Genomic DNA, 19,318 nt, shown 5'->3' with positions numbered 1-19,318 from the left:
TTGTTCATGCAACCATTTATTTACTCATACTTACTCTATTTCCTTTTAGCTCATTTCCTATGAGTGTTGTTTATTTTCTTAATGCACAGGTAGTGCATAGAGGGGTGCTTATTTACATATGAAGACAAACTGTTCTTTAAGTTTTAAAAAAATTTTATGGGTATGTAATAGGTGTATATATTTATTGGGTACATTACATGTATTGATACAAGCATACATTGTGTAGTAATCACATCATGGTAAATGGGATACCCATCACTTCAAGCATTTGTCATTTCTCAGTGTTACAGACATTCCAGTTATACTCTTTTAGTTATTTTAAAGCTCACTGTAAATTATTGCCAGCTGACTGTACTTACCCTGTTGTGCTTTCAAATGCTAGATCTTACTCATTCTATTTATGTTTTGCACCTTTTTACTATCCCTACTTTTTCCCTCTTCCTTCCTCATTACCCATCCCAGCCTCTGACAACCATCAATGTATACTCTATCTCCATGAATTAAATTGTTTTAATTTTAGCTCCCACAAATAAGTGAGAAAATATTGTTTGTCTTTCTGTGCCTGGCTTATTTCACTTAACATAATGAACCTGTTCTGTTCTCAGGAGCTAATATAAATTATTATATTATCTGTCATCTATCCAAATAAAGTCTTTGAATCTGGAGACTTCACTTTAGTTTGGGAGTTAATTTATAAATTAAATTATTTTAGTCTTAATTTATTAATTTATAAATTGCTTATATGTATTTTCTTTATTGAAAGTATCATATAAATGTTTGGATTATTAAATATTTGATTGCCAAGGTAAAATACATGGTAATCTTTCTAATTCTAATATGGAGTCATAGTTTTTTTCTTTGGCGTTAATTGCAGCTATACTTTGTGTAGAAAACCTGAATTTCTTAATTATTTCTGAAATTTTAAATAATTCTTATGTTTTAATTTCATTGTATAGTAGTCGCAAATAATGCACTAAATATGAATCATATCATTACACTTTTAAAATCCATTTAATTTTCTTTTTTAAAAAAAAATCAAGCTGGGAGAAATTACATGTTCATTACTTAGCATCTGCTAGCCATTTTAGATTTTTAAACATTAATCTTAAAGTGATTCCATATTGAAATGATGTATTATTTAGAACCTGAGAGGAATTCTTTGGTAACAACTATGTGCTCAGAGGGATCCTCAGGTGCACTGAGGCACTGAAAATCTAGTTTTCACTGACACATAGGCCTTTTTATCATCAGGATGAGGTAGTGGTCATATTTTAATTAAAATGTCAGAACAAATACTGTTGGAGTTATTCAAAATGAATCACCAGATAAAGTGAGCATTGGGCCATGGCAGGTCAAAGAGGCAAAGTCACCTGGAGAAGAGAACTCAATTCATTTTCCTGCCTAAATGAGGAAGAAGGAACTTTATGAGCAATATGAACTTTTAATACATTAAAGCACATTCTTCTCTGTAGCAGAAACCTTTATTTTCACAGATTGATGGCTTTTATTATTATGTTTTGATTATTTGACATTCATATAATACTTCATGCTTTAAAGCATTGTAAATATTTTAGTTTAAAACATGTACCAAAGAAATAACGTTATTTGGCCTTATTTTCTTTTTCTTTATATTTGAATTCTACATTCTATGTGCTTCATAAACCTGTGAAAGCTAGCCTAGTCACCTTTTTAAAAAAATCTGTATAAAAGCCATCCTAGTATGTGTGAAGTGGTATCTTATTGTAGTCTTGCTTCGCTTTTCCCCAGTGATTAGTGATATTCAACATCTTTTCAAGAGCTTATTGGCCATCTGTCTGTCTTCTCTGGAGAAATGTCTATTCATGTCCTTTGCACCATTTTTTAATTGGATTTTTTGTTTTTGTTGAGTTGTAGGAGTTCTTTACATATTCTGGATATTATTCCCTTATCAGATACATGACTCGTAAATATTTGTTGTGGCGATTGTAAATGGGATTGCATTCTTCATTTAACTGCTTGATTATTATTAGTGTATAGAAATCCTACTGATTTTAGTATTCTAAAACTTTACTGAAGTTGTTTATCAATTCAAGGAGCCTTTTGGTGGAGTCTTTAGGATTTTCTAGGTATAGAAAGGATCATATTGTCAGTGAAGCATCTCACTCATTTTCTATCTCAAAGAGCACCACTGCCTAAAAACAGCAATTTCCCTTATAGGTGTAGTTTAAAGGCCATAGCTAGTATGTTAAGTAATTGTTGGGCCGTGAAGGCAAATGTCTTAATTCCTTTTTGTGTGCTGTATCCAGACTCAGTCAGGGCTATGACAGTCTCCACCACTCTGCCAGTATGACTGGTATAGTTTACTCTATCCCTAAACATGGCATGCAACCGTGGACACCATTTCTTGCTTTTTTATTTTGTGCTGTGGTTGTTTTTCTTCTGCCTATCGTATTCTATACTTACTCCAGTTTAATTTGTCCAAGATTTTATTCGAAATTGCCTATTACATCTTTAGTCTTTCTTACTATCAAATTGAATGAAATGAGTTACTGCAGGAAACCAATTTGACCCCTGGCGACTTGTGATGCACTCTTAGCCAAAGCTCAGTGGCTTTAATATTTTTTGACGGTTTTGCACTTCACAGCTGCGTGTTATTTTTCCAGCTATCTTTTTGCCTTCCAGTTGACCTCAAAGAAAGATGAAGCAATTATATATCTCTTGAAGGTTTTAAGGTCGAAGCCTGATAATGCCCTTGAATCCAGAGCACTTATCTTCAGCCTATGTCAGTTTTTCACCTTCCTCATAGTTTCTTTTCGCAGGCTTAACCTCTATGACATTAAGTTGAATTAATCTATTAGATTATTAACTTCCTCCAACTTTTATTAAGTGGAGTATTCTTTTGAGCTGGATCATTAATGAGATGCAAGATAAGCTCTCCTAGTATATGCTTAGAAATGGGCTGGGCAATATTAAAGACTTTCCAGACCTTAGCCCACTTGTTAGCAGTGCTCCCCAAGTCTGGTGTCCCAAACCATAGGAGATTCATTTAAGTATCTTCCCATAAGATTCATGTAACTAAACTCACTAATCAATTTTCTAAGAGCCATATGGTGTTAGCTATGAAATATTAATTTCTTATGTTCATTTATTTTGTCAATAAATAGATTTAGCCACCTAATATGTTCCTACATGAAGTTAGTGATATGTTAGATGATTCATAGGTCTTAGCACTTTTAGAAAGGACCATCTTAGGCGATCACTTCTTCCACTCAGAGTTTCTTCATCCTATTCCACTAATAATTATGGATTATTCAGGATGAACTGGGAAAATAACTTATTTGGTGTTCTTACAGTGGAGATACTGTAAAATAAATATAATAAAATTTTGTTTATCCTGATGTGGGAAATAGGGCTTTCTTGTTAACTGAGTACTGCAATTAGGTAAAAATTTCTCTACATTGGTTACCAATTAAATAATGGTAATTAACGAGATAATTATGCCTTTAGCATTTTCCTTATGATTCATGAGGTGCCTCATGGTATTGGGCAGTCTTCATAAATACCCATTATTGTACAAAATTTGAAGTTTTGTTCATATTCAGTCTAAAGAAAACTCTTTAGTCAATGAATGTATTAACAGCAATATTTTATGTTTTCAAACAAAGAAAATTAGAAGAATTTTAAAGAGAAGAGCCAAATAAATGATGATCAAGTTAGCAAGAAATAGGCTTTATGCATTGAGATGAATAATGTTGGGCCTTTTTATAAGTACGTCGCATTTGGTCATACCTAAAATATGGATAACATCGATTCAGAAATTATTTACTGAGCATCTGTTGTGTGCTAGGCCCTGTATTAGGGAACAAAAAAAGGAGGGAGAGTAAGAACTAAGTCTACTTCATCTGCATATACCCAGTTCGTAGCGCAATGCCTAACACACATAATAGACACATGCTCTTAAATGAGAGAAAATTTGCTCAAAATGATATTTACTGTTATGACTTCATTTTCCGTATTTGTTGGTTACCATTAATTTTTTTAATCTGATAAGAAAAAGCATTAGAATGTGAGTTAGGACAACAAAGTTTTAATCCTGTATTTACTATTTTTTTAATAATAACTTCAATGAGATATCATTCTATATCATATGATTCACCCATTTGAAGTATAAACTTCAGTGTTTCTTAGTATATTTATAGAATTGTCCAAACATCACCACCATCAGTTTTAGAACATTTCCATCACCCCGGAAAGAAATGTCATACCTATTAGTGATCACCCTCCATTTGCCCCCAATTCTCTTCAGCCCTAGGTAACCGACTAACCTACTTCCTGCTTATCCTGGACATTTCATCTGTATATACTATTGAATTACTATATAATTTATCAAGTTGTCTTGTCCATTTGAAACATAAGGAAATCAATTTATGTTGTCTTCTCTCTTTATAGGGAAAATTTAAGGATGAATGTGATCATAACCACTTTGATACTAGTGAGAAGAAGTAATAGCAGTCCAAAGGAGCATGAATGGAGTAAAATCTAATTAACTTAGTAGTCAAAATAGAGTGTGCAGATGCAAATTTACTAATTGTTTACATACAAAGCTCTGATTTACTACAATGTCTTGTCATGGCTTAATCGTGAATAGGCTACATAGTGTAGTAATTGACAAGCATATTGTATTGTAGAATGTAAATAAAATTTATTTCTACATTTAGAAAATGAACAAGTTGAAAAGCCAAGAATTCTGTGGGCACTTTACTTCAATATGAGAGATTCGTCAGACATTAGCAGGAGCTGTTATAATGATTTACCATCCAACGTTTATGTCTGCTCTGGCCCAGACTGTGGTTTAGGAAATGATAATGCAGTTAAACAGGTAAGGCTATTGATGTTTCTCAGCTTTGTATTGACATTTCGGTATGTTTGGGAAACATTTTTTTCTCTGGGAGGAGAGAACAGTCTAGAAAAGCATCTCCTCATTAATACCATGTTTCTAATTTGCCCAGAAGTTTTTTCTATGACCTACAAAGCTTCTTTAAATATACTTTAAATTCAGGGTCAGGTATTTTCAACTTATTGTATAAAATGTTGAATTACAGAGACTTTTTATGAGTTCCATTGTGGGAATAAGGATGGAAGATGTTAAAAATACACATTCATAAATAAGAATTTATAATGCCAGTATTCTAAAGAAACATTGTTTCTAATTTAAACAATGGAACTATTGATGTATTATATTGAAATACCTAAATTATTTTTCTTGGTAAACTGACTCATTTCAAGAAGGTTGTAACTAATAAGGCATATAAAATTATTTTTACAGTAGTCTTAAAGCATTTTTTTATTCATGGAAAAGAAGTTATAGCATAGTTTTGTATAGCTAACATGATTCCATTAATGTTTTGACACAAGTTCGTGTCCCAAGAGCTACCATTACTGCTGCTGAAGACTATTGTAAAGCAAGGTGGAAGTCTGTGATAGCCATCCTAGGCAGGGCTAAGAAGAGGCACAGGCTGATACAAGCTGCTCAAAGTGAGCCATGATTCCATTAAGCTGAAAATTGATATGTATATACAGATATACTTCTCTGCCCTGGAGATGATGGAAAAAAAACCAAAATATTTTTTGAGACACATTTCTAAATTTTAGAATTGGCACATCTGTCAATTAAGTCAATAAATGGGTAATTTAACATTGTTCTTAGACCACAGATGGCACTTTCATTCCCACCAAAGGCAAGGATCTTCTAGTAGCAAATGTCCTGATTGAGCCTGTAATCTAATTTTGAGTCACAGTAGCAAGGCTATGACTATGATGAGGATACAGACATCTGCAGTTGTTTTCTAGAGTTCTTGTGTATTTTCTTCAGTGCCTGATAGTGATCCTGGATAATCATATTCAGCTATTGACACCAAACCAAAGCAGGAAGTCGCATCTCTGGTCCATCATTCATTCCATTAGTTTACTAAGAACCCAATATAGCTGAAGATCTGCATTTATAGCTTGAAATATTCAAGTCATTTTTTACTTTGATGTTCTAATGTTTTGCAGGCAGAAATTGCCAACAAGTTTTTAGCAAGGTAGCTTAGGTCATTTTTTAATCCCTAAATGAACTTTAATTATTTTTTAACCAAAAAAAAATTTAAGTAAGGGCTTATAATACAAGTACTAATGTAATCTAAACATCTATACTGCATGCTAGAAGATTATAATTGAAGGATAATTTTAACTTGAGATAATTTGCTTCTCAAGAAGATAACCTTCAGAGGTAGCATGCTATAATAGTAGAAAAGAGTATAGTGCTAATTTTGGTACTAATATGCTTTTAAATGTAAGTAGTTTTAAATTTGTTATGTAGCTTTTAATCTCATATATCGGTTTTGGGGAAAATATAATGCCTATTTTAAAGAGCATTGACAATATTTGTAAGTAGCTAGTGTATTCGGATAAACTACATGCTAATTCCTGTGTATCAGCCTGTAATTATGTCAATCACTAACTGGTGATTTCCAGTGATCAATGTTTTCCCAATGAAGAATATTATCCATAAAAGTTCTCAGAATATCACGTAGATTTTGTTTATGTAGAAAACACAAGCTCATGTAGATTTATTAAAATAAAAAAAATGCAATACTTCATTTTACCAGATGGCAAGTTTACATCTTATTTGTCAAATGTATAGAGGTTGAGTAATGTAAACTTGTGTTCATAGGGAGCTATTTATGATTCGTGTTCATAGGGAACTATTTATGATTTGAAGATGTACCAAAAGCATGAAGTGATCTGTCTTTAATACCCACAAGTTCAAATTGTGCGCTCCTGGCCTCCAAGACATTCTCTATTGTCACCATGATATGAACCTAAGTGATAATTGTGAATCTTTCTATGACTTGCTCATTTTTGTATTTTATGTCCCTTCAGTTTTGTTTTTATTTTTCTGAAACTGACATCTGTCATCTCTTTCCTTGGTAGATATTATATACCATGTACCCAAACATACTCATGGACAGGTCCATAGTCCTCATTCCCAAGACATTGATAGCTCACTCCTTCAGGAGCCCCACCCTCTAGGAGATGTCACTACTATGGGAACAAGAAGAAATAGCACCATACTCTTTGTATTTTGCTTCAGGTATAAAATAGGTTAAATTGGCTGCTGTTGAGCTGGGCTAGCAACCTAACCACCATTTAGAACATTGTTTTATGGACAAATTAGCCAGTCACTTATGACATTTGATACACAGCCCATTATTAAGTTGAGAGCTAGCTTTATAGATTGAACAATCAAGTTGCTCACATACTGTAGTGCTATTTGTTTTCTAAGCCTTTGAGAGGGCAATTTTAGATGTCATATTTTCTGTAGCTGTCATTCATTTGAGCATTTTCTATGTGTCAGATACTGTCCTTGGCATCTCATATATATTATCTTATGTGGTCCCCACAACAGTCCTACGAGATAAGTATTTATGATATGCCCATTTATAGATAAGGAAGCTAAGTCCTAAAGGGGCTAAATAACTTGTCCAAAGGACACATAGCTAGTAAGTTCTTGAGCCAAGGATTCAACTCAGCTCTTTTGGATCACAGTGCTGGTACACTCACCCAGTGATTGTTACGTGCTACTTTCAGTTTATGAGTAGGCGTATATCCTAAAAACTTTAAAGTACTATATTGATGAAATGTGTATTTTTGTTTTGTGTAGATATATGTTAATTTAACATAGAAATATTTTAAATAATTCACTTTGTTCTCTCTGTACTTCTCAGTATGAGCACACCAAGTCACAATATAATTAGCCCGTTCCAATTTTTAACCACCGGAAACACTTTACCCTTTGAGCTAACTTCTGGCTTAAAAACGGTAAAGAGGAGGAAAAGTTGCCAATAAACTATTCTGTGCTTAGAACTAGGTTTAGTTGGAAAACAAAATGCAGCAGACCAAGAAGCATTAGATGCACTTTCCAGAGCATGACGGTTGATCCTAAGAAGTTCCAGCAGTTAGAGAGAGGAGAGATTTGGGGTGGACTCCAGCTATAGGAAATTGGCATCAACAAGGGCAAGGGCAGATGGGCTAAAGGTGGGAGTTCCATAAGCAGATAGAACACAAGGAAGAGTAGTGTGACAACCTGCAACTGGTGCTAATCTTAGGACAGGATATATGGAAGCATATGGTGTGGGATCCAGCCACAGAGACTGGAGTTCAGGGTAAAATCTGTTCTGTGGAGAGGAGGCAAAGGGAGACAAGGGTTCAAACACAGAGGAACTGGCATAGAAGTAAAAGTATTAGTAGTAATATAATTATATTTATACTTAATATTTGTATTAAATATTACTGACATGCTATTTTATGCCAAGGCAGTAAGGATCCAGAGTTTACTAAAAGTATTTGTCATCCTGGAGGAATCACTGTTAGGTAAAGGAGAAAAGCATATAAACAAATGACAGTGTAGTGTGGTATACGTACTAATATATCCAAAGTCTAGAAGTAACGCAGAGGAGCAATGAGCCCTATCTAGAAGTCAGAGAACCTTTCAGAGAGGGGTGTAATAGATGAGTAGCAATTCTCCATCTAAATCAAAGACAGTAGAATTGAAACATTCTCAGTATAATTAATAACACTGGTGCCAGCCCAGGATATCAACATAAGTATCATGATGTGTTGCTTCATACAAATAAACAGATATTAGTAAAGTAAGAAGTCTGAGAGATGAAGGTTAGATGAAGTAGTATATGATAAGATCAGAGAAGGTATGTGTCAGATGGGTTTTATTTTCTATAGTAGGGATCTTGGATGTTATCTTACTGGTGATGGGGAGTCATTGAAGAATTTTAAGCCAAAATGGAATAAACAGAATTTTATTTTCCACAGACCCATCTGAGGGTAGCATGGAGATGGATTATATGGGGGAACTCTAGAGGCAAGGAGCCCAGTCCAATACTGAGTCAATTGCAGTTGTCTAGGTGAAAGATGGTGTATGTCTGGGCTATGTCAGTGGGGAAGGAGCAGATGAAGTTAAGAGGTAGAAGATAAAATTGATAGAATTTGATGATTGTTTGCATGCAGAGGGAAAAAGGGAGGGAGAACTTGTACAGACAGTAAAGATAGAGATGTAAGACAAAAAGACCATTGGGGAATGACATATGAGGTAATGGCTTTGTTTAACCTAGGTCCTACATCTATAGGGGCTGTGTGTCTCTAGCAGAGGAGTATGGTGAGTTCCCAGGATGGAGAGCACAGACAGGCATCTGTAATGTTTAATTTCCAAATAGCTATAATAAAAAAATGCAGTGTTACAGTATTGACTATAGTCACCATGCTGTACATTAGATCCCCAGAACTTATAACTGAAAGTTTGTACCCTTAAACCAACAACTCTTCACTCCACAGCCCCTGGCAACTATCCTCAACTTTTTTAGATTCCACATATAAGTGAGATCATGTGGTAATTGTCTTTCTGTGTTTTGGCTTATTTCACTTAGCATAATGTCCTCCAGGTTCATTCATCTTTCATAAATGACAGGATTCTTACATTCAAATTTGACAAGAAAGCAGATTTTAAGTATTCTTACTACAAATACATACACACACACACACACAGTGGTAACTCTTGGTGGTGATGGACATGTTAACTTGATTGTGGTAATCATTACACCCTATATATCAAATGACCTTGAACACCTTGAATATGTACAATTTTTGCCAATTAAGTATTAAAAAACTTTTAAAAAATTGTCTGTAGTATTTGGCATGTCCAAAAACATACCCTCGAAGTTTTTTATTCTGTTACCCTGTTGCTGCTAGGTTCTGGGACCCAGGGGAGGCTTAGCTTGCTCCCTGGTGGGCTGTTCTTCCAGGCTGTTGGTCTCTCACTCAACCAAGAATGGGAGAGGGGACCATAGCGGGCGTAGTGCGCTCACAAGTAAATGTCGGACCCCAAAGAGTTGTTGCGGAAAGTGATGTATTTAGGCAGAGAAAGAGAAAGATAAGAGAGGAAAGCCTCCACGAAGGTCGTGGAAGGGGATCCAGACATGGAGTCCGGCCAGATGTGGGGACAGGGACTTGTAACCTGGGAGGAATTCCCACCCTATCCAAGCGCTTTGACATATGAAAGGGGTTCCTTTAAACTTCCGCTGGAGTGATTGGTCTTTGATTCTTTCCCGCGTGCGGGAAAACTTAAAGACCTCTAATTTCCTGCTGAAGAGGTCGGGAGGCATGGCACTGAGAAGTTCTTGCCCTTGAAACTGTGCCCCCTTGTGGACCCCGGGAGAGAATACATTCCCTCACTATCATACTAACAAGTTCAACTTAAATCTTGACATTTTTACTTATGTTATTATTAGGAATAATGAAAATAGCTATCATATATGTTGGCTTACTCTGATATTTTATAGATATGGAAGCCAAAGCTCAGATATTGAGTAAACATTCCCCAAATCACATAGCTGTTAAATAGTAGAGCCAGCATTTTTACTGAGGCTATCTTTTCAAAATCCATGAGATTAAACAAGTGCTATAGTCCTTCAAGTCCAGGGAATAGGAACTATATCAGAAAGCAAATGGTTGAGCAAACAGTGAGGAATTTTCTTCGTTTGAACAGTGACTTGTTAAAAATTATTATATGCGAAATGAGACTATACCAATATTACATATACGCTTGTTTTAGTCTGTACTCACACTGCTATAAAGATACTACCTAAGACTGTGTAATTTGTAAACAAAAGAGGTTTAACTGACTGACAGTTTCTCATGGCTGGGGAGGCCTCAGGAAATGTAAAATTACAGTGGAAGGCAAAGGGGAAGGAAGACATGTCTTAAATGGCAGCAGGAGAGAGAAAGTGAAGAGGGAATGGCCAAACACTTTTAAAGCATCAGAACTCTTGAGAAGTCACTATCACAAGAACAACATGGGAAAAACTGCCTCCATAATCCAATCACTTCCCACCAGGTCCCTCCCCAATACTTGTGAATTACGATTTCAGATGAGAATTGGGTGGGGACACAGCTAAACCATATCATTCTGCCCCTGGCCATTCACAAATCTCATGTCCTTTTCACATTTCAAAATCAGTCAAGCCTTCCCAACAGTCCACCAAAGTCTTAACTCATTCCAGCACTAACTCAAAAGTCCACATCCAAAGTCTCATCTGAGACAAGGCAAGTCCCTTCTGCCTATGAACCTGTAAAATCAAAGGCAAGTTAATTACTTCCAAGATACACTGGCGTATAGGCACTGGGTACCTGTTTCCATTCCCAATGGGAGAAATTGGACAAAACAAAGTGGCCATAGGCCCCATGCAAGTCCCAAATCCGGCTGGCCAGTCATTAAATCTTAAAGCTCCAAAATCTCCTTTGAGTCCATGTGGTCACATCCAGGCCATGCTGATACAAGGGCTAGGGTTCCATGCTCTTGGGCAGTTCCAACCCTGTGGCTCTGCAGGGCATAGGTACTGTGCCTGTTTTCTCAGGCTGGCATTGAGTGCCTGTGACTTTTCCAGGTGCGTGGTGCAAGCTGTTGGTGGATCTACTATTCTAGGGTCTAGAGGACAGTGGCCCTCTCTTAGCTCCACTAAACAGTTCCCTATTGGTTACTCTTTATGGGGACTCCAAGCCCACATTTTCCTTCAGCACTGTCCTAGCAGAGGTTCTCCGTGAGGGCTGTACCCCTGCAGCAGACTTGTGCCTGGTCATCTAGGCATTTGTAAACATCCTCTGAAATCTACACAGAGGCTCCCAAACCTCAACTCTTGTCTTTTATGCACCCTCAGGCCCAACATCACATGGAAGCTGGCAAGGCTTGGGGCTTGCACCCTCTGAAGCAACGGCACAAGCTGTACCTTTATTCCTTTTAGCCATGACTGGAACTGGAGCAGCTGGGATGTAGGGTACCATATTCTAGGGACACACAGAGCAGTTGGGCCCACCCAGCCTAAGAAAACATTTTTCCCTCCCAGGGAAGATCTCTGACATGCCCTGGAGACCTTTTCCACATTGTCTTGGCTGTTGACATTTGGCTCATCATTTCTTATGCAAATTTCTATAGCCAGCTTGAATTCCTCCCCAGAAAATGGTTTTTTTTTTTCTCCCACATGGTCAGGCTGCAAATTTTCCAAACCTTTATGCTCTGCTTCCCTTTTAAACATAAGTTCCTATATCAAACCATCTCTTTGTGAACACACATGACTGAGTGCTTTCAGAATCGGCCAATCCACCTCTCGAATGCCTTGCTGCTTAGAAGTTTCTTCTGCCACGTATCCTAAATTATCTCTCTCAAGTTCAAAGTTTCACATATCTCTAGGTCAGGGACAAAATGCCGCTAGTCTTTTTGCTAAAGCATAGCAAAAGTCACCTTTGCTCCAGTTTCCAATAAGTTCTTCATCTCCATCTGAATCCACCTCAGCCTGGATATCATTGTCTATATCTCTATCAGCATTTTGGTCAAAACCATTCAGCAAATCTCTAGAAAGTTCCAAATTTTCCCACATTTATGTCTTCTTCTGAGCCCTCCAAACTGTTCTAACCTCTGCCCATTACCCAATTCCAAAGTCACTTCTACATTTTCAGATTATCTTTATAGTAGTACCCCATTCCTTGTACCAATTCTATTAGTGCCTCTTACACTGCATAAAGATACTATCCGAGACTAGGTAATTTATAAACAAAAAAGGTTTAATTGACTCCCAATTCCACATGGCTGTGGAAGCCTCAGGAAAGTTACAATCATGGTGGAAGGTGAAGGGGAAGCAAGGCATGTCTTACATGGGGGCAGGAGAGAGAGAAAAGGGGGAACTGCTAAATACTTTAAACCATCAGATCTCATGAGAACTCACTGTCACAAGAACAGCATGGGAGCAGCTGCTCCCTTAATCCAATCACCCCCTAACACATGGGGATAACAATTTGAGGTGGGATTTGGGTGGGGACTCAGAACCAAACCATATCAAGGCTCTATAAGAAATCATACAAAATAATATTAAGGAAATTGTATTTCTATTGATATATAGAATGAATGTGTTTCAGTTCTCAACAGTTTGAACACTTGATAATGAACCTGATGGGGTACTGCCATCCTTGAAGAGTGGACCTGAATACGTGTATAGAATTAAAGGGAGAAGTCATAGAATTCTGAAAACAGACTTACAGAAGTTAACGTATACTGATAAAGTACTATAACCTGCTTAAGGGAATTTTAAAGGATAACACTGAATTTTTTAGTTAGTGCCAGAAATGCACACACATTTTAAACTGATTTCCAAAAATGATTTTATCTTTTCTTCATTGGCCAGGCTGAAACAATTTTCCAGGAAATCTGCCCCAGTGAAGATTTCTGTCCCCCTCCACCGAATCCTGAAGACATTGTCCTTGATGGAGACAGTTTACAGCCAGAGGCTAACTCAGAGACTCTCAAGGAAAGCACAAACCTTGGAAACCTAGAGGAGCCCTCTGAATAATGGATACATACTAAACTGAATACCCCACTTTGGAAATTTCTACTGGTCTCAGAGCCTGCTTGATAGAAGGACTGTTTGAAAAATGTTAGGAAGCAGCACCAATTATAAGGCAAAATAGGTAATAGAAATCCGAAAGGGGATTTTCCTGATAGAGGACATTCCAAAAACACACAACACGTATAAAGCACATTGACCTGCTCATTTTAAATACCAAACTTAAGTGACTAGCAGATGAAAATTATAAATCATTCGATTCTCAGGAATGTAACTATGGATATGAAAGTGATCCTATGCACTGTTAATAATTTAGTGGTTTTAGGACAATTTTGTTTGCCACTTTGGGTCTTTGTTGGAAAGCCACATTTTCAGAACCAGCTCACGTATTTTCTTTGATTATTTAAATTATAGTTTCTTTATTAATAACAGCATTATAACACAAGGATAAAAACATATATAGAAAAACTAAAGTATCATGATCTAGATAGAAGCCTGTATTTGGAATATGGGTTTGTTTTGTTTTGCTTTGCTTTCTCTGTTGAGAAGCATTGAAAATGCTAATATTAAGGTGTTTACACATTTTTATGAATAAGTCGGTAATGTTTTCTTTTTAGTATCAGTGATATTTGTTTGTAAATTATTTACATATTGGGAAGGGTCAATAATAAAGAAATGAAAGAATGGAAGGAAAGGCATGGATAGACTCACTGGTATTTGGATGTTCTGTCTGTCAAGTAACTAGAGTACTAGGCTAATTGTCTACAGACCTAATTTAATCCTGGCTCTCCTACTGATGATATTTGGTAAATTGTTTTAACTTCTTGGCCTATGTTTCTCCATATATAGTAGTACCGTGCCTACTGTATGACAATGGTTATGAAGACAAATGCAGTGCCATCTTTAGTATGGCATCACTGGAAGAAAATTGTTTTAGAATTTTCCCATTGACTTGATGAATATCAAAAGTCTCACGCAGGAAATAATTGCGTGCTGTCAGCTTCAAACAAAATAGATCACAGCATTTTTATTGCATTAAGCTTTTTAAATGAAAATTTCTTTTTTTAATTAGTATTTTATAGTCTTACAGATGAGTAAAAATAGTAACAAGTAGAGTTGTGGTTTTGAAATCTGACTAAGGAAAACACTCTATAAATTGTTCCTGTTCCTTTTCTGGTAGGTAAACCTGCAACCACCCAGGACTTCAAATTGAGTGTGACAGTTGGTAAGCCCTAATATACATGCTACATAAAATTTTAGGGCTGCCAGTAATCCCAGCACTTTGGGAAGCTGAGGTGGTTAGATCACTTGAGGTCAGGAGTTTGAGACCAGCCTGGCCAACATGGCAAAACCCTGCCTCTACTAAAAATATAAAATTTTAGCTGGGTGTGATGGTAGGCACCTGTAACCCTAGCTATTTGGGAGGCAGAGGTTGCAGTAAGCTGAGATTGTGCCACTGTACTCCAGCCTGGGCAACAGAGCTAGACTGTCTCAAAAAAAAAAAAAAAAGTTAGGTCTGTACATAGGCAGCAAACCTAGCTACAGTGACGTTGCCTATATTTAAGTTTTCTCAAATGGCCAAGCTCTGATGGTCTACTTTATCTGAGCAATAGTTTAGTCTTATAATTGCCTGTAAATAAATAAATGAACTCTAAATTTTTTTTTTCACAAGATACAGCCCATATTGTCTATCAGTAAGCCATGGCTCCATTGTAAAGCACATAGTTCTTATATACTTCAAGTGGAGCTGGTCCCTGACCTCACCAGGTTTCAGAAATGTTCTTAAAGGAAGCTAGCTGTAGCATGTCACAGATTCATGGGATATGAAAGAACCAAGGAACATAGCTCATGCCTCTCCTTTCTACCCCCTGCAGATATAGTTGAAGCCAGAATAATGGAAGAACTAAACTTACTGGCCTCTCAGGCTGCTCTTGTTCCTACCTCCCAGTGTACAGCTCCTCCCCATCTCTTTAGTCTCCTTTCCTTCGCTTCCCCTTTTATAATGTCACATAAATCAGGACAGTAGGATCACGTTATAACCTACTTTGTCACAGGGATTCAGATTTTTCTTATATCAAATTGTGTTTCCTGAAACCCAGCTGGGGCATATGCACTCAATGTCTAATACATACCTATTTATGTACCGGGTATTGGCCTTGCCTCTGGATATCAGCAATACATTATAAAAGGTTCCACTAGATGAGACAATTGAGTCTGAATACAACTGCAGTAAATTGTGCCAATAAAGGTATTGCACTTTTATGGTCTTAGAGTTAAGGCCGCTTGAATGCAGCATGCACATTCTTGTAAACAGACAATCAGGATAGGCCTAGAATAACCACAAAAATTCTGATGGCCTTACTGCAGTCGCCTATATGTAGAATAATGAAGGAGATCGTTTGTGGTCCATTATTGTATGCCATTTCATTCATTAGCCAGCGTCAACATTTCTTTTTCAGGTCATTTATTAAATATTACAGAAATGTTTAAAAGTTGCTGAACATGATTCATGTATTATACAACTGCTAAAAGACTTTCAGAACCTTAGATACTTCCTGTTGCCTCAAAACGTAATAGAAATTATTCTTAGAGCTTTCTTTTTAGTTGTCCTAATTACTGCAAATAAATATTTGTTCTTAGAGTTTTAAGTCAAAAAGAAAAATCTTTTGGTTTTGTTATAAAACCTTAAGCTTGAAGTCATATTAATAAAATTAATATGTTGTACATAGTGGAAAATTTTCAGTAGCTAATTTACATTTTCAAAAATGTTATCAAAAAATTTTGATTCATGTATTTAAAATGTTTTTATGCATGCCTCTTATTAACCAAAAATAATACCATTCAGTTTAGTGATCAGTATGAGAACCAATACCTTATCCTATGTTGCTATTGTATTTTTTCTAGTTGGTGTACCTGCCCAGAGAAACATATACTGTATGTGTATACATACATATGTATATATAAAAGGTCAATTTATATATTTTTCTACAGGAAAATGTAGTAACAGTTTCCCTATCTCCCATAATATTTATTTGTCATAGTAAAATGGCCATGTTGATGGTAATTTCTAGAACTAGTTTCCAGGATTGTCAGCCCTTTGTCTAAAGTAATGGCAGTATTAATGATTGACTTCTGTCACTACCATAGTTACCTGGATTGGCAAGCCTTGGTACCCTTTGTCTAAAGTCTTAAAGAGTTCCAAAAAAAAATTTGTTGCAATTTAATTGCTAAATAGTGGTTGGTGATTCTTTACAGTAGGAATTGTAATGATTTTCTTGCAAATAAGTTATTTACTGCTATTGACATTGAATAATTTGTCTTTTACTCCGCTAATTTTATTGTATTTCAAAAAGCATGAATATATGAATATTCATAAATAATACACTGTAACAAGTTTTCAGAGGCAATAAAGACTTTTCAATCCTTTTCAGGCATGGTATCATATTTTGTAGTACTTACATCTTTTATATCTGCTAAGAATTTGAAGATTGACTTGAACCTGATTTATGTTTTAATATTAGTCTATTAAGTAAATAGTTAATTGGCAAGCTGTATATTTGGTTTTGTTTTTAGACATCTGCCAACTGTGTTAAGTTTATGAGAAAGGCAATGAAATAATAATAGCGGCATGAGTTACTCTGCAAACTGTTCTAGATGCCAACATTAATGCCAATATCAAACAAAGGTGGATGAAACCTTTTTCTGTTTGGAATCAGTGCTGTGGAGGCTGTGCAGCATGGGCTGTGAATTTATAATACATTGATTGCCTCTAGACTGTTTTCACATCTCACTTACATGATGAGAATCTGAAATGTTTTTCGTATCTGTTTGGCAAATGAAAACCTGAATGTTTTTCTTTGAGATGTTTGAGGCCCCAACAACTCATTTGCAATAGATAAGAGACTCCTGATGTTCTTTTTATGTAGAAATTATTCATTAAACCATGATTTGCTATTGAGTCAAATAATTAAAGCAGACTGACATTTTCTGTCAGTTTCAAGTAGTTTCTAAATTTCCTCAGTAAGGAGACATTAAAAAGAGAACAGGACTCTCAAAACTGGCAGTTTATCTGTGAGATTATTAATTAATCAATTTTAAGAAAGATAAGATTAATTGAATTTTTAAATAAGTAGCTGTATTATCCTTCAAGCACCTTGAAACTAATTCACACTTAAAAAATGATTCTAAATGTTTGAATTCTCTTTAATAATGGCTTTTAATAAGTACTGGTTTAAGTGGTTTAACACTTAGAATCCCAACTCACATTTTGAAGGCCACTTTTTTTCCCATTGATGCACAATTTCGCTTTGGGGCTGCAATGAGATACCCTTGTGGTACAAGTTGCCATGCCTGCTCTTTCTGGTGATGATGACTCCTTGAACAGTATGACAGGGAATCATTAGAACTTGGATCCTGGTAAACTGTAGGGTTTTTTTGTCTATCATTGCAGGGTGATTTATGCTGATAACTCCTATTTATGTTAATAGGACTTGCATGTGTAAATCTTCCTCCTGCCAACGAAACGGTTGACCCCTAAAAGAAACATTGTTTAGTGGTGGACACTGTAGCTGATCTAGAAGCCTCAGTGAATTGTCCTATTCAGGACTTTTATGTGTGGGAAGAAAATAACATGAATGTACCAACTCAGCAGAGTATTCTCTGTAAAGCTTGAAAAGATGAAATACTAGCACTTAGTTTTCTGTTTCCATTTCTAAAAAATGTTAGAAACTATTGCTCTGTATGTACTATTAACATAGCATTTTTTTCTTTTATTTTTAAAAGTAAAATAATTTTGCCCAAAGTTGTGTTAAAATCGTATTTTAATATGCCAATACTATCCTAAAATTTCTGGAAATTAACATTTTAAAGCTATATAATAAGATCCAGTCTCATAACAATCAAGGAAATGCACACAAACCCAGGAGATGGATTTTGCTTTTCAAGTTGGCAGAATCCCAAATAGTATTAGCCAGAGTGGTAAGGATATAGGGGAAAAGACACTCATTACATTGTGGGTAAGAAAGTACATAAACAGGTTACAGCCTATTCAAAGGGCAATTTGGCAGAACCTGTTAAAACTTTTTTTGCAAATTATTAAAATGATATTTTTAATATTTACAAATTTTTAATTGCCACTTTTAGATTCAGGCAGTACATGTTAAAGAGTATTACATGGAAATACTACATTATGCTGAGGTTCGGGATATGAATCCCATCACCCAGAAAACATAGTACTCAATAAGTAGTTTTATAACAGATGTCCCCCTCCCTCCCTCCCTCCCTCCTCTAGTAGTCTGCATTTTCTATTATAACCATGTTTATGTCTACATGTGCTCAGTGTTTAGCTCCCACTTACAAGTGAGAACATGCTGTATTTTGGTTTTCTGTTACTGTATAGTTTGTTGAAGATTTAGGCCTCGATCTCCATCCACATTGCTGCAGAGGCCATGATCTTGTTGTTTTATGGCTGCATAGCATTTCATGGTGTGTAAATACCACGTTTTCTTTACCCAATCTACCATTGATGGGCACCTGGATTGATACCGGGTCTTTACTATTGTGAATAGCACATTGATGAATATATGAGTGTATGTGTCTTTTTTGTAGAATGATTTATTTTCCTTTGGGCATCAGAAATGCACATCAAAACCTATCAAAACTTTAATGCAAATAATCTTTGGCCAAACACTTTCATTTTTAAAAACGTAGCTTATATGTTTTGTACAAGTACACAAAATACAAGGTTCCACACTATAGCCTTGTGGTTTTATTTAATTTTGGAAATAACCTATTCATTAAATGGAGACTGGCTTAATTTGTTAATATATGCATTTAATAGTATAGAATACTATGCAGCTGTAAAAAGTGAGGTGCATCTATCTATATGTAATATA

At 35.8% G+C, this 19,318-nt stretch overlaps 1 protein-coding gene across 24 annotated transcripts in view; it reads left to right on the top strand.

Moving 5' to 3' along the window:
- Positions 1-16,854, top strand: part of CHM (CHM Rab escort protein) — a 190,440-nt gene extending 173,586 nt beyond the window's left edge. For 19 of the 24 annotated variants that reach the window (XM_054251396.2, XM_078362371.1, XM_054251390.2 and 16 more), the window contains 2 exons: positions 4,698-4,858; positions 13,266-16,854. In XM_054251396.2, the coding sequence (XP_054107371.1) occupies positions 4,698-4,858; positions 13,266-13,430 (326 nt within the window). In that variant the 3' untranslated portion in view covers positions 13,431-16,854. The remainder of the gene's footprint in view (positions 1-4,697; positions 4,859-13,265) is intronic. The other 5 variants (XR_013531401.1, XM_078362379.1, XM_054251398.2 and 2 more) reach the window with 1 other exon arrangement.
- The last annotated feature ends 2,464 nt before the right edge of the window (positions 16,855-19,318 follow it).

This window comes from Callithrix jacchus, chromosome X, assembly GCF_049354715.1.
Source record: "Callithrix jacchus isolate 240 chromosome X, calJac240_pri, whole genome shotgun sequence".
NCBI classification, from domain to species: domain Eukaryota; kingdom Metazoa; phylum Chordata; class Mammalia; order Primates; family Cebidae; genus Callithrix; species Callithrix jacchus.
Note: the sequence above shows the minus strand (reverse complement) of the source record. Positions and strands in the feature narration are given on the sequence as shown.